This window comes from the organism of the source record quoted next, unplaced genomic scaffold, assembly GCF_019419815.1.
Source record: "Pyrus x bretschneideri cultivar Hongxiangsu unplaced genomic scaffold, Pyrus_bretschneideri_v1 Contig31, whole genome shotgun sequence".
NCBI lineage: Eukaryota > Viridiplantae > Streptophyta > Magnoliopsida > Rosales > Rosaceae > Pyrus > Pyrus x bretschneideri.
In genome coordinates, this window is record NW_025999624.1 from 4,335,279 (window position 1) to 4,351,010 (window position 15,732).

General features: G+C 35.2%; 1 protein-coding gene and 1 pseudogene across 2 annotated transcripts; both read right to left on the reverse strand.

Moving 5' to 3' along the window:
• Nucleotides 1–1,640: 1,640 nt before the first annotated feature.
• On the reverse strand, nt 1,641–5,330 carry LOC103935644 (heterogeneous nuclear ribonucleoprotein F). Of its 2 annotated transcripts, XM_048590273.1 has the most exons (3): nt 5,176–5,330; nt 1,949–2,737; nt 1,641–1,799 (listed from the first exon to the last, which is right to left on the reverse strand). In XM_048590273.1, the coding sequence occupies exons 1-2, from the start codon at nt 5,187–5,189 to the stop codon at nt 1,975–1,977; spliced, it is 777 nt and encodes a 258-aa protein (XP_048446230.1). In that variant the 5' UTR covers nt 5,190–5,330; the 3' UTR covers nt 1,641–1,799; nt 1,949–1,974. The 2 variants fall into 2 exon arrangements, with proteins under 2 accessions (XP_048446230.1, XP_009343715.1); XM_009345440.3 differs by lacking the exon at nt 1,641–1,799 and having other exon boundaries at nt 1,830–2,737.
• Nucleotides 5,331–11,581: 6,251 nt separating this feature from the next.
• On the reverse strand, nt 11,582–15,344 carry LOC103935646 (annotated as a pseudogene).
• Between the last annotated feature and the right edge of the window lie 388 nt (nt 15,345–15,732).

A 15,732-nucleotide genomic window follows, 5' to 3' on the forward strand; every position in this document is an offset into this window, starting at 1 on the left:
TACCTGTAGAGAAGTCAAATCTTATAAATCATTGGGTCAGTATATAAAAAATAAAGCTTAGATCTTTAATTAATAAAATTAACATTTGAATTTCTCTCCCGCCAATCTAAGAAATGAAGCAATATATGTTGATTTCCTTTGCACCCTAGGGATTACAATACAAATATATCAATTTAGAATATGGGCAAGAGCAAGACGAGCAGCTACCCAAGGAGCAGTTAATAGTTTAGATTCTATTCGATTATATATATATATATATATTCGGTAACATTGGAGAAGAAAAAGTACTAAGAAACAACTAATCTAATCGTAGTAACTCTATAATAGTTATCAGAAAGAGTTTGAACTAAATAAGAAGAAAGCTCTGCAAGCTTTTGAAACTCTATGTCACTATTTAAATCAATTTAACTAATCCGTCAGTTATAAAATTAATATATCTATAAACAAACTGCATTTAAATATTCAATTATATATTGATATATGATAGTACTAAATTCATGATTATTTTATTTTCATTAGTTATCTAATTAGGTGATGAATGATGGTCACTCACTGTTTTGTCTGCAAGCCAACCTTTTTTTATTAGGGTTTCTGAGATTGATTGATTCATGCATGGTGGAGCTGCCCCTGCCCCTCTTGTTTTTTCCCCCTTTTTTTATTAGAAATTTTCCAAGACACTTGATGCCAGTATTTTTCAGGGAATCCTAAATGCAGGAATTTAATATTTGTACACGTGTCCCTTTATACTTGGACAAAGTCATGGCATACAAGAAATTTGTTTGGGATTGGTTTTGTGAAATTATGAACATGGGTCAACGGAGTTTCATGTTCATGTTACTATTTAAATATGAATCTTGTTTTTGGAGGTTCCGATGGTATTTTTCTACAGCATACCCTCTTGTGAGACTTTCTTCTAGTTTTGTTCCCTGTTAAGATAAAATGACCTAATGTTATGTTGTAAAACTATCATTCAAATTATAAGCAGCGTGGATTGCATTAGTAGTTAAAGTTTTTATCTCTAAGCAATGTTTCATGTTTAAATCATCGTTCTTTTTTTTTTTTATCTAGCTTAGAATAGTAATAAAAATCTCTCACTCATATTAATCGGGAAACATATCAGATTGTCAAATTAAAAATCCAATAAGTACTTGTTTAAATGTATAATTCAAATTGACGGCTTGAGATAACATAGTGTTGGTCTGTACCAGTAGTTGTGGGGAGAGGGGTTGACTTCGGTAAGAATTAAGCAAGCAAGGTTGGAAAAGCTGCCAAATGAGCTAGTTTTGCAGAAAATGAGGATTCCGAAGTAAAATCTCATATCAACTAATTTCTCTCTCCCTAAACAAAATAGATTTCAGTCGGCTCGAGATATTCTCTCGCAATCATTTCATAGCTTCAGTGGTATTATTCAGTCAATTAATTTTTTTCACGTGTTAAAAAGATGAATCGCATATTTAATAAATAATTCTCACATAGTGAAATAGTTGTAAGAGACGAGAAATTTTTTATTGTGACAGGAACGTGGATGGTACATCACGTGTTTTCATATAAAAGGTGGAAATTTTTATTTTTTAAATTATTAATTTTTTAACACACATATTCCACCATTTGTATAATGACACGTAATGTACCATCTCGTGTCCCCGCCACATTGAAAAATCTCTCGTAAGAGAGAACCCCTGTCTCAGCTCAGCGTAATTCCGACAAGTTGCCCACGAATGCCTTACAACAATTTCAGCAACATCCAAATGCAAAACATGTGTCACGTAGCAGATACAGAACGCGAGACAACAGACAACCTAAATCAGCAGAGAAAACTAAGCTAAATATGAAAAACTTCACCCATACATAAATCATACTTCTCCCAAAACAACTAGAAAATCTGGCTGAAAGTCGTCAAGCAAAATTTGAAGCAACAAAGTAAAAGATAATGGGTAGTACACAATACCAAATTGATGGCCAAGTTACAAGGAATCACCGTCCTCTGGATATTGCTTCATCCAACTCATCATGCGTGGAGGGGAACAACTCTATGTATCGACTTCCAAGCGTCATCCTATCCTTGGCCATCGCTGCCTTGGAGTCTTCTGCACTTGCAAACTCCACAAAACCTTCCCCGGTCGGCCTCCCTTCTGAATTCATTGTGAAATGAATTGAGGATTCTGACAACACATAGTCCTTAAAGAAATCCATTATGTCATCCTTCCCAGCTGAAAATGGCAATCCCCTCAACCGCAATACCCCGGTATGCTCCGCTGAGTCCTTCCCTTCATCATAAGATTTGGCCCTTGGGGCATTTCTGCGAGGGGAACCTCCACGAGAATCAGATACTTCTTGAGCTATTGCCTTGTAATATTCCTGCCTCTTACTTCTGAACACTTCAACATATCTCCTGCCCATGTTCTGCCTATTCTTTTGTAGGGCAAAATCAACCTGGAGAGGATACCCCAAAACACAAAAAGCTTCCCCAGTGAACTTGCCATTCTTGTGGACAAAAAGAACATCAACAATGTCAAGACCATGGAAGAACTCAGCAACATCAACTTCTGTGCAATCAAATGGTAGACCACGAAGCTTGACAACAGGGAAAGGCGGAGGTTGTCCAACATATGCATAAGGAGTTGGATTGTACATATAACTTGAGCCGGGGGAGGTCCCATAGAATGAAGATCCTGGCTCACTTAGCCGCTGACGCTTTGAACCCATTTCGCGGCCATCACCACCATCAGCAAATTTACTTTAGTCCCCAGTGACAAAAGCAACAGAAAAGAGAAGCAAACTCATCAGTACTCTTAGCACATATTGTAAAGAATCACAACTAATTACAGAACTACATTAATATGCATTCCAATTTTCCAATAACGTTTCATTCAGTAACCATTTATGAGTGAAACAAGCAGAATCTTGGTGCACGAAGAAGAAAACGTACACCAATGACTCCTCCTAGTTTGGTACTTTTTTTTTTTTTCTTTCTAGAAAAGCATTTCTCATGCAATTTTCATTGAACCACAACTTTTAAATCACAAAATATATGACTTAGAACCTAGGACAATAGTAGTTGCATTAATATAGACTTCAAGATTAGGAATTCATTAGGTACTGTTTAAATCTTGGCACTTTCATGTTCTTTCCGTGGATGTGGGTAAATCAAGTCCCTACGTGCCATCTCTCTTTGTGTTTCTTCTTATACATCAATTGTTTAGAAACAAGAATATATGTGCTACTCCTACAGGGATATTATCGATACATATAGAATTATAGATGCCATCATTGACATCATTCCTGCATATCAAATTTCCATACAATGTGTATTATAGGTTGTCACATGATAACCACTATATAAAGCTCTGCCTTCACAAATTCCTCAGCTCCATGAGTGTTTGAAATAAGTCACTTAGTCATAAATACAAGTGTTCTAACAGTCAATAACCCAACTCGACTTCTTTACAATTACGTAAAATGACAGCTCGGACCACTTCTGATCATTCTAGAGGTGTATTTTGTACTGTTTCCTTGATTACAGCAACAATAATGTCACCAATATAAGCATATTATCGATTACTAGCTCCTATGATTCGGCCAAAAAGAAGCTAGCGAATTACAGTTCAGCATTACGTGACACGAAATAATGCAGCCCACAAACATTAAAAAATAGGTTGGTTTAATGTCATCCACAAATAACCCAATTTCGACACAACAAAACTGCTTACGTAACATTAGACTGAAGGTATGACAATTATCTTCCATTTCTTAATATGTATTGTACTATTCCTTGTAGAATAATAAAATTTTAAGGTTTTTCTAGTATCAGGATGAATTGGATTTTGTTTTTATAACGAATAAATAGTAATACATTTGGTTAGAAATATGTGAAACTTAGTTTTCAGTTTTTAATTCAAAATATATGTGGAGTCGTGGACTAACCCAAACACAACACCACTAATAAATGGGTGGTTAAGCCTTAAGTGTCAAGTCATTCCTCTCGATTAACAAAAGAGGTCGGATTAGGGACTAATAGTTAACAAGACATAACATGACAGGAAACAAACACCACCTTCTAACATCACTTGACAATGAAGTACATAAATTGACCCAAACACAGCATGATCAAGGAAAAGGTTGGGTTAAATGCCTAGTCACCTTAAAATGGTTAATAAGACCAATTGGGTGAGAGTTCTTACTAGTAAGCAACATGAACCTAAATGATACGATCATACGAGTAGAACAAGACATAAATACTACCCTTTGGGACTAAGGACCTTGTGCTACTAACTTACAAATTTTATAAGTTGGGAAACCCCTTAGGTGTAAAAATTATAAACTAAAGATAAATTTGCTCAGGAAAACCATATATGGTTGTTCACAAATATAGAAATAGGATTTTTCCCGACAAAACAAAGAAAACTCGTAAATACATTTGCATTATCCGCATCGAATCTCAGAATTTGGTTCATATATTTTTCTTCCATTACCCTAGACACCTACCATAAAGTTAAATCATCCTAGGTATTCAGCTACAGGTACTCGCTTAAGATATTAATGAGGTCAAACATTTTATTCAGGTCCTAAATAAACCTCTCGAAATTGTTTTAGTTTCGACTATAAGGTTTTGATGAACATACTTTCACATCCTAATTCTGCCTTTAAACGTGCGTCAATTTGAAAACAAGGGAAATAATCAATAGTTCCTCAAATAGAAAAAAGTTTCCTCAGCCCAAATAAAAGACAGGAAAAAAAAATTTAAGAGTCCATTTGATGAAAACAACATTATCCAATTACAAATTACCAGTAAGGATTTATTGGTGTAAGGGTTTTCGAATCATCGATGACTAGCTATAGACACTAAATTTGTTGAATTTTCTTCGAAATCGAGCATAGGTAGGCAAGCAAAACAAGCCCAAATAAAATTAGTTCTAATCAGATTATTTTACATTGTTCAACCCCAAATAATCCATAAAATTTCCGGAAAAATATGAACTTAAATTCTGGGCGTCATCTAATTTATATAATCCACAATTAACAAGAACATCAGAAAGAAATCGATCAACAAAGGCCATCGACAGAAATTAATAGAGAAAAAAGCACTTATATGGATTGAAATAACCTAAAGATAATGGAAAGATGAAGAAGGAAGAAATTGAAATAAAGGGTTAGAAGGAAGGAAAGGTGCGTTACCCTCTGTAGAACATGTTCCTTCGTAAGTTTGTCTTCTTCGTCGTCGTCTCTCTCTTAGCGGCGCCTGTGTAGCACGCGAAAGGAGAGCCTGTCCAACTCTCCCTAGCTCACATTCTTCACCTTTAAAAGGCTATTTATATTATTATTTTTTTAATTACAAGCAATATTATCGAGTGTTCCTTTGTTGGCACTCAAACTTGTAACGCTGCAAGCGGAGAGAAGCTACAGAGTTATTGTATGCTATCGTAGGTTTGAATTTTGTTGGTAATTAATTTAATATTTACATAATAATAAAATCTTATCTCATTAAGTAGGATCGATTGTAGAAATCTTAGAACGTCATTATGCGTATTCTGTGCCACGTTATCCGTTTAGATCCAAGTACTCAAAGTCCTTTTTTAGAGTCTCTTGCCAAGTTTTTTTAGGTCTTCCTCTACAGTCTACCCCTTCAACCTTGAACCTCTGTCTCGTAATCGCATCTTCTAACCGGAGCGTCTGTAGGCTTCGTTTCACATGTCCAAATCATCTTAACCGATTTTCTCTCATCTTACCTTCAATTTCGACTACTCCTACTTTACCTCAAATATCTTCATTCCTAATCCTAATCATTTTTCATGTGCCCACACATCCGACGAAGCATTCTCATTTCCGCTACACTCATTTGGGAAATTTGAAAAATACAACCAAATTTTAGGCTCTATATAGGGTTATAACCATCATTTTAATTTTATAATAATTACAACAAAAAACTTAATGTAAAAATACTAATATACCCTTAATATTAGGGTTCCTTGCAATAAACAAAACACAATCTTTGAACTACTTTAAAATGATGAATTAATGTCATATTTTTTATTTTCATTAGTCTCTATAATTTTTAAACTACTTTTTGCAACTTCCGGATTTTTGCAAAAGGATACAAAAGCCATATTTTTATGTTTGGCTGCACTTTCATTGTTCAATCACTTATCAATTTTAGAATCTTATTGGAGGTATCAAGATGCTTAACAATTTAATCCCGAAGGCTTTATTATTATTATTATTATTATTATTATTTGTTTTTAATTCATGCTTTTATTCTGATTTAAAGGTTGCAAACATTCAAATGTGTAGTTAAAGGTTTTAGACATCCGAAGGTAGTTTAAAGGTTACATAAAATAATGAAAAAAAAATGTTAGAGATTAATTACTAATTGATGTCAATTTGCCAAAAATAATGCAGGAATTCAAAAAACTCTCTCCATCTATATTCACATATGCAGTATTACTGGTTGTTGTGAGAAATCCTAATATTAAGTGTATATTAGTACTTTTACATCAAGTTTTGATTATACTTATCAATTAATTAAAGTGGTGGCTATAATTGTACATGAGATCCAAAAATTGGTTATTTTTCCAATTTTCCCCACTCACTTTGTATACTGATAGGAGCATATTCATGCGACTTAAATGGCTTGTTCTCGTGCATTTACGTTATGTTTCTTTAGTTATTTTAGTACTTTAAGCTATTTTCGTGTGTTTGTAGGTCCATAGGGCTAAAGGAGCAAAAAGATGCATTTTGGAGACTTTTGGAGCACTTTTGGGCTAAGGATGGATAGCTTATGCTTGGAGCCAAAGTGTTGGACGAAATTGAAGACCTAATTGAAGACCAAAGTGTTGGAACCTTGTTCTCTTTAGTTCTAGGACATTTAAACCTTTCCTATATCCATTGCACATGCATTCCTTTAATCCACATTCATCACCACTTCAACACATGCATCCATAATCATTTCTCCAACCTTGCCGTGCACATCATCATAAACAATCATGCACTCCACATGCATTTCCACCTTTACCAGACCCTAAACGTATCATCCACACAAATCTGCCATCCGTGCATCCCCTCACTAGGTAATCATTCAACATTTCAGAAATGAAGCCATTCCACATGCATATTCAACCTACCTGTCATTCCACTTCATTGCACATGCATCTTCATAAATCAACACATGCATTCACATGTTTTCACAACCTAATCCACATGCAATTGCATCACCCATTCACCACCAGAAATCACTCATTGCCGTGCACATTCACTCACCACAAACATTCCACATACAATCATCAACATATCTAGTTGTCACTCACATGCATTTCCTTCATCATTTCCAACCCATCTGTCCCTTTAATCATTCACACATACACCCATTCACTACCAAGAAATCATTCAACACATGCATCTTGGCAGATTTCATATGCACATTCAACATTCCAGAAATCCTCTCAAAACCGTGCATTATCCCTTTCATTTCTGTCAAAGCACATGCATTCCCTTCATAAATAATTCACATGCATTCATCATCATTACCCCTTTAATCCACATTCTTTCCCATTTCAGATTCACCACAGGAAAACACCGTCATTGCCGTGCCTAATTCCATGCATTTCATCCAATTTCATCCACATGCACACAAACAAAGTTCCTTGCCGTGCACATGCATTCCCTTCCATTTTCTGCTTGCATTTCCATCTTTGCACATGCATATATTCCTCCTCCTAGCTGTCATGTCCCCCCCATTTTACCTATAAATAAGCATCCATTGCATTCATTCTCATTCACTCTCATTCATACACATTTTAGTCACAAACTCTTCCATTTTCAGAATGTAGACATCAAACCACAACACCTTGCCGTGCTCTCCCTTACAATCCAAACACCATTCTTCCATTCCTCCACCACTCCCCAAACCATTCACACCATCAAAACATGTCCTTAGACCTTGTGCCACAACGAAGAGGAAGAGAAGAGTGCCTAAACGTTCATACAATTCAAGTTTGAGTTGTTGGAATGTTTGGGTGTTTCTTTGATTTCAATGTTTAAATTCAATTCTCTTTGTTTTGTATGTTTGAGGAATGGATGAAAAGAGTGCTTAAACGTTCATACAATTCAAATTTGAGTTGTTGGAATGTTTGAGTGTTTCTTTGATTTCAATGTTATAAAGAACTAAATCCCCCTTTGGCTAGGGGTGGTTTCGATGTAGCCTTGCAAGATTGCCATGTAGTTAATTCAGAATTCTCATTCAGTCTATCTATTTCTTGTTTCATTCTCCGATTTAATTGTGACTTAGTGTGTTGATTTTAATGCTTGATCATCATTTGAATTAACCACAGGTTGTTTAGCCAAGATTAAAGCACACATCATGCATAATCTTGGTGGATATGTGAATGAATGAAGGGAATGTTTTGCAAACATCCTGCCGAGTGTTCCCTTTGGTTTTATGAAAGTTTCTTGTGCACTACATATTCTTGATTAGGAACCAAAGTTGCACATCACAATTAGGTTCATGATTAGAGACATTTGATCAAATCCACACATCATATGGTTGATCATATCTAAGTGAAACAAACTCAAGAAATAGGTAGATGACTGAGTATAAACTGATTTAACAAAAATGGACTTGGTTTAGCAATGGTGAAATCAAATCCCTAGCTTCATCTCCATTGATACTATCTCATTTTATTAGTTGTTGATTCATTTATTTGTGTTTACTTCATTTCCTTATGCTTTTAAGTTACAACAACAAATCTGCCTACATTGATTAGTTTTATTTCTCTAGTAAAGAGTTCTTGCAAAACAAGTAATTATATAGGTCCAATTAGTCCCTGTGGATTCGATTATATGCATATGTTCATGTGTGGATAAGGAACCCACTAACTAGTTTCTCATCATTCTTCGTTTTACAATCTATTTTGTTCCCAAGTATTTGTTTTGTTTTCAATTTCATCCAAAACCAATCCCCCTTTTCTTTGTTAAGTCATTTTAGTTAGAAATCAATTTAGTTTGTGTTTTTAAAGCATTTTGAGTCTTTGATTTGTTTTAATGTTTTAAAGTTTAGTTTTGCATTCTTTGAGTCTAGTATAGTGTTTTATATTATGTTTTTACGTTTTTGAGTCAAACCCAAGTGATTAACAATCCCTCCTAATCCCCGGTCCAGAACGATCCCTACTTACATCATTACTACAATTGTCAAAAAGAGGGTTTAATTTGTGCGCATATAATTATCGCATCATATACGTGTTGATGCTTCACCGCCAAACATTCAGTGCCATAAAGCATTGCTAGCCTTATTGCCGTCCTATAAAAAATTTCCCTTGGACGTTAGTGGCATACGACGGTCGCACAGTACACTTGATGCGCTCTTGCACTTCATCCATCCAACTTGTATTTATGGTTGAGGTCTCCATCCAATTCTCTGTTCTTTTGCAAGATAGATCCTAAGTAGTGAAAATAGTCGCTCTTTGATACTTCCTGATCTCCAATCCTCACCCCTAACTCATTTGAACCTCCATTCGCACTGAACTTGCACTCCTTATACTTTGTCATTGACTAACTTGGGCGAAGACCTTTAGATTCCAACACTTCTCTCCAAAGGTTAAGCTTCTCATTTACTCATTCTTGAGTTTCATCAATATTATATCTTCTGCGAAAAACATACACCAAGGTAAGGCTAATCTAACAAAATCTATCGTTTGACCAAAAAAAAAAAAAAATTACTAAGTTAAGTTCACCCAATTAAAATTTTAATTTTAAGTTCACCCAACTAATAAAAATCATCTCTTCTACACCCATCTTCATCATCTCTCTTAGCAGCTGATGTGGTAAAAGCTAACACACAAATTAAACTTGTAAATGATGTAATTGTAGTATGAATAAGTAGGAATCTTTCTATTCCGGATATTATAAAGGATGCTAATCAATACAAACTAAACTAATAAAACTAAAACTAAGTTAAACTAACAATGAAACAATGAATGGGGGATTTTGAACGAATTTAATTAAAATTAAAATAAAAGTAAATGGCAGCAAGTAAGTTAAGTTGTGAATAAAATACGGAAGAAATGATAGCTAAAGGATTATTCTCCTCACATGAAACATGTGTATACAAATCAATTTTCAGTTATTCTTCCTATAAACGAGAATGACAATACCCTAAATTAAATGTGGAAAACACTAAATAACTCTCAGATTTTCCTAAGTTCATTGAATTGGACTTAGCGACACAACCAAATTATTCTTCTCAAGTTCCCTAACTATCAAAAGCATGATAGAGATACATCTCGAAGATCATTAAGTTCTGTGAAAATTATAAGCATTGACGAAACATTTGTACCTATGAAAAGTATGATAATCCTGCCAAGGATTATACTTAAATTAAACATGACTAGTGAGTTTTACTACTTATGAATATAAGTTTATAACGATCAAGTGAAATTCTCTTATTTTCTAGAAATTCAAGCATGCAAACTTAGTTGGTCACCCTTAAAAGATATACAAGAATAAGTTCTCTATAAACCAGATAAATAAATTGCATTCACGTTTAATGAAATAATAACTGGATGTAATCAATTAATATAAAACATATGTCCATATCTTCGAATTCACCTCTAGCTAAAAAGAAACATAGTTGCACATGTTTATCATAACTAAAAAGCAAACTAAAATAAACATCGATACTTAAAACAAAGATAGAAAAAACTCTGAAAATTCCAGCAACTTCAATGTGAATAATAGGCACAACACGCTTGTGTAAAATGTTGGAGGACATTTTTATGTGTAGGGCACAACTGAATCCAAGGAAGAAAGGGATGAGGCGTTTGAATTATTTTAGGATTCTAAAGAAACAGTTTGAGAGTGTTCGAATGTGACTAGGACCTTCCCTTGCAGCTAGAGATATGATAAGATAAGATAGTGTTTCACTCCAAGTAGGACTTTTCTTACTTGTGTAATTCCTTGTCTTCCAAGCTTCAACTTAAATTCCTTCATACATTAGCACGTGTTTAACACCTTTTAAACTCTAAAAATGTCCAATGCATAAGCTATCCATGCATGCTATCCAATCCAAATCCAAAATTGCTCCTAACTGCTCCATTTGATCTCTAATTATCAACTTTACCAACTTGACAATCAATAAAACAAAAATAACCTAAATCGCTACAACAAATGAAAATTAACTCAGTTAATACAAAGAAACAAGATAACTTAGTTAACTCAGTTAATACAAAGAAATAAGATAACAAAGTCGCATAAATATGCTTCTATCAGCAGAACAAAGGTCCCTCTTATGGTGGCTATGAACCACGTCATGAATGACGAGAAATCTAATTAAACCAAGGTTAGCTAGGGTCAAAGACAATGAACTTAGATTGAAGAACTATTTAAGCCAAATCCTATGAATGACAAAGATGTTACATTTATTAATTACATTAGATGGTCATGGGCATGAAGATAAGGAAATTACTACTTCCCTTCATTTACATCAAAATCGCACATTTGATGAATTTTTTTATTTACTTGTTCAATTATTGTTGAACTACAATGGTTTATACTATCCATTTCGTGAGAAAAATGTAGGGGTGGGGGAGAAGACTGCACCAAGAAGTTAGTTTTGATAAATATAAACTGTCCAATGTCATAGCATTTCATGTCTACATACTACCATTGTCATAACAACCGGTTCACGTAGAAAGCTCTACTCAATCCACACTTAATCCTAAACATCAAGGGTTAGCTCAAGTTTACAGAGTCATAAGCCGTAAGCCGAACCCGCAGAGCAGTCATAGTTTGGTTATGATCGTAGATTTTTCATAGCTTCCTTATGAGGAGAAATATCCTCTAGTCGAGTTCAAAGTTCTTGAATTGTGAGGCTTCCCCCTTCAGCATCATCAAAAGCCCGCCAAATGAAGCACTTACCTCCCTGAAGCCACAAGACAAAACCCAATAAAAACACCTCCTCACTTTTTTGTCTTTCTGTATGAGAAGTCATTGGAGCAACTGATTGTTGTAGGAATAGCATCATCATCCTCTACAATTTGTTTTTTGAAATAACAAGGATCATATTTGTCGAGGATATAATACCTTAAGCGGACTTTTATCAAATTCATGTGAGCTTATTGCCTTATTATACCAATTCCAGATGCCTACAGTTTAGCTTTTGTTGTCTTTGTCACGAACAAACAAATAAATAGCATCATCGTTAGATCCTACTAAGTGAAAGTTTTTATACGTACGCTTTTGGATCATGTTTAGAACCTTCTGAAATCTTAAAAAGCTTCCCTTGCATGACATACTCATATTCATCAGCCAATGTCCTGCGATTGCCCTGCAAAAAGGGTAAACTTTACCGGTCAGGCATAATGTGGCTCAATAATTTGGTAAAACCGAACACAAGCAACTACCGCTGAGAACAAAGGTCAAGAAAACATGGAACACAATCATCTTTAGGAATCACCGACTTGTTCTCATTGTCAATTCATTATTGACAAAGATGTGACCTTTCATATTGACCTTCAATGCTATCATACGTACACCTCATAATTTGATCAAATCCAAGCAGATACTATCACCAACTTGAAGTGTCAGCCCTGCCATTTTATTTGTCAGTTTAAGATTAAATTTATTTGAAGGCAAGAAATATTCTAACCTAAAAGCACATAAATAAAATCTAGAAAAGAATAAGGCATTCCAATAAATAGCAATCTCAAGATGTGGCGGAAATCTGCAACTTTGAAGATTCCCATGCTCCATAAGTTAAAACCCACTTACACAAGAGTGTAATAATAAATGATCAACCGACTATGCCACTGGCAATGTAAGTTGTAACACCATTCACCATGAATTTTCCCCTAGCAATCAAGTTCTATGAACAACTGCATTACTCTGTATTTCCATCCAACCCAAAACAGTATTTAGGAGGAACCACGGAAGACCAGATGTGCTATTAATAAACTAGATTATGCTCCCAGTAAATCAATAACAACATTTAACAGAATAACCACTGACCACACCATAATTTGTCTGAAATCTCAACCTCACTCAAGCCATCAGCTATCATGTCACAAGTTTGGCAAGCCACCCATGCTCCAATCACACTTTCAAATGCGAAAGCTACATGACATCCTCACTGCCCTCCTACACCAACCTCCTAAACCATCACTATATTACCTCCATCATCCTTCTCAGGTTGTCCTACAACAAATCTCCACAAACTAAGAAAAGCCTAATTGATTGGAGTATGCGGCTTAAAATCCAGATCAACAGTTAACATGAACCCAGTATTTTCCACCATACTAAATGTACCTCTACTCTTTCCCCATCTGTGTTCATAAGAAGTACCCCTGAATCTTGAATGCAATGGCACACAAAAAATAATTGATAGATCATAGACAGGATCAAAGTTATCTCTCAACCCTTAAAGAAGTAATGACTTTCTTTTCACCCAACTAATTGCTCACATTTCACAAACTTTTCATAAATCTCTCACACAAAAGGCCTTCTTAAAATATGAACCCCATCTAAGTTCAAGATAGGTCAAAAGGAAGGAAAGCCTACTCCCATCTCCATTGCATTACTAAACGCGTTTCAGTTGGCACATCAAAGGAAATTTCATGTTTGAAAAGCAGAAGTACTAGTAGATGTACCTTAGATCATGGTAGAGAGTGGCCAGCAGACTCTGGGCATGTATCCGTAAAATGAAAATGCCATTGCAAATACCAAAGTTGTAACCGCAAATGTAACTTGCTGAGAATATATCCTACCTCAGGAAAACAATAGTGTTTCCTGACAATATAAGGTCATGGGCTTGTACATCTACAGCCAATTGGTTTTGAGCTGGATGCTCTAATTCAATTATTGTATCAGAGAAAACAATTCACGTATCGGGCCTAGTGAACACACGTGCTCGCATGTCACCCGATATATGTTGCCCCACGTGTCTGGCTCAAGTCAGACAACAAGTGAGGAATGGAAAGGTAAAAAATCCCCACAAAATCAAACATCCCAGTCAGTTTATTACAAGCTTATACAAATTTCAGAAGTTCAAACCCATCACAGGTCACAAAAAGCTTAAATCCACTGCTGCATGTGAATGTACCAAAACCATACATCACTATGGATGTAGCTCAGGCTTCAAGTTTCTGTCCAAGTTTTTTCCAGAAATAGTAGTTTATTCATTTTAGTGGTAGGTGAAGTGATAGGACAAGGACCGTATATTCAAATTAAGCTGACAAGAAAAAGCGTAAAAAAAAATCTCAGGATATCATGGACTATGTTGGACTTTGGTGATACAATGTGACTAATGAACAGATACCACTCTGATTTACAATAATTCAAAACTTACTAGCTAGGTGATATCATCACCTAGCTAACGTTCATTAGACAATAGAAGATCTGGCATAACTATCTAACCTTAATATGCAGTCTCGGTTTATCTACAAATTACGTTCACCTTCCAGTGGTCTTTGTTAATCACTAATTACTCATTACAAAGACTTCGGCATTTCCCTACGTGAAAGGACCAGGACTGCCTTTCCGAAACCACCTAATAGACTAACCATGAAATCCAAGACAAGATACACGTGACTTACAGAAACTGTTAGAGACCCCAAAAACACCCAAACAAAAAATCCTAAATAAACCACCATTGAAATTTCAGAAAAACAGTACGGGTTTCCGGAAAAAAAAAAAAAAAACCCAGTTTTGCCACTCGAGCTAAAATCACTGATAGCTCTCAAGCTAATAACCCAAGTCATAAATTCACTTTCACTGTACACTGGCACATGCCTTCATACATGTCACATTTCCAATACAGGATTACAGATACAGTAAAAAACAAGAAGGGAATCCATAAATATATAAGCAACAAAGTAAAAACAGAAGTTCGAGTAAGTATAGGTTTTACCTGGGTGAAATAACTAGTATCAGGAGTTCCATCTAAATTGATTGTGGAAGTTAAAGCCATTGAGAATTTCTCACCTTCCCTCATCGGATACACCTCTGAATTCACATCCACATGCATGAACATCTCGCAAGTCTCACTCTTTGCTTCCACTCGAGTAACTTCAAAGCGCAAAAAATTAACAAAAATTGAATAAAAATTAAAAATTTCTTGAAAGGGTTATGTAATTTCGAGTAAGAAAATTCGAAAAGATGGATGGGAATACCCTTATCGAACTTTTTGCCATCTGGGCTCAATTCGCAGAGTCTGAACTATGTCCTCGAATAGACGATCAACCATCCTTGCCGCTCTGAACGCCGAGTGTTGTCTCGCTACAAAGACGACGGTGTTTCGAGTAGTGGGCCGACAATGGGGCTTGCTTGCGGGGGATTGGCTTATAAATGCGGAGCTACCATCTCCCACCTTGACATGCTGAACGGTCCTGATCTCCCAAAAAATTCCATAAGTAAAAAATAAAGAAAATTAATGAAATGATTTGAAAACTTTGAGTTTTAACGATAAGGACAAAATAAAGGGTAAAGTGAATAGTATCATAATTGACTTTTAGTGTAAAAATATGATTTTTCGTTAAAGTGAATAGTACCGAGAGCTTTTCGTTAAAGTTCCCTAAAAATAAAGATTAAGTACTTAAAACCCCAACACTTTTTAATATTCCAAAAATATACTTAATTTATGGAAAATGTAACATTCGTTAAGTCCAAGTTAATTTTCTGCTAAATTAATTAGGGACGTACTTTGTTTCCAATCAATAACAAGGTCTTGGAACTAATAGTCACCACCACCCC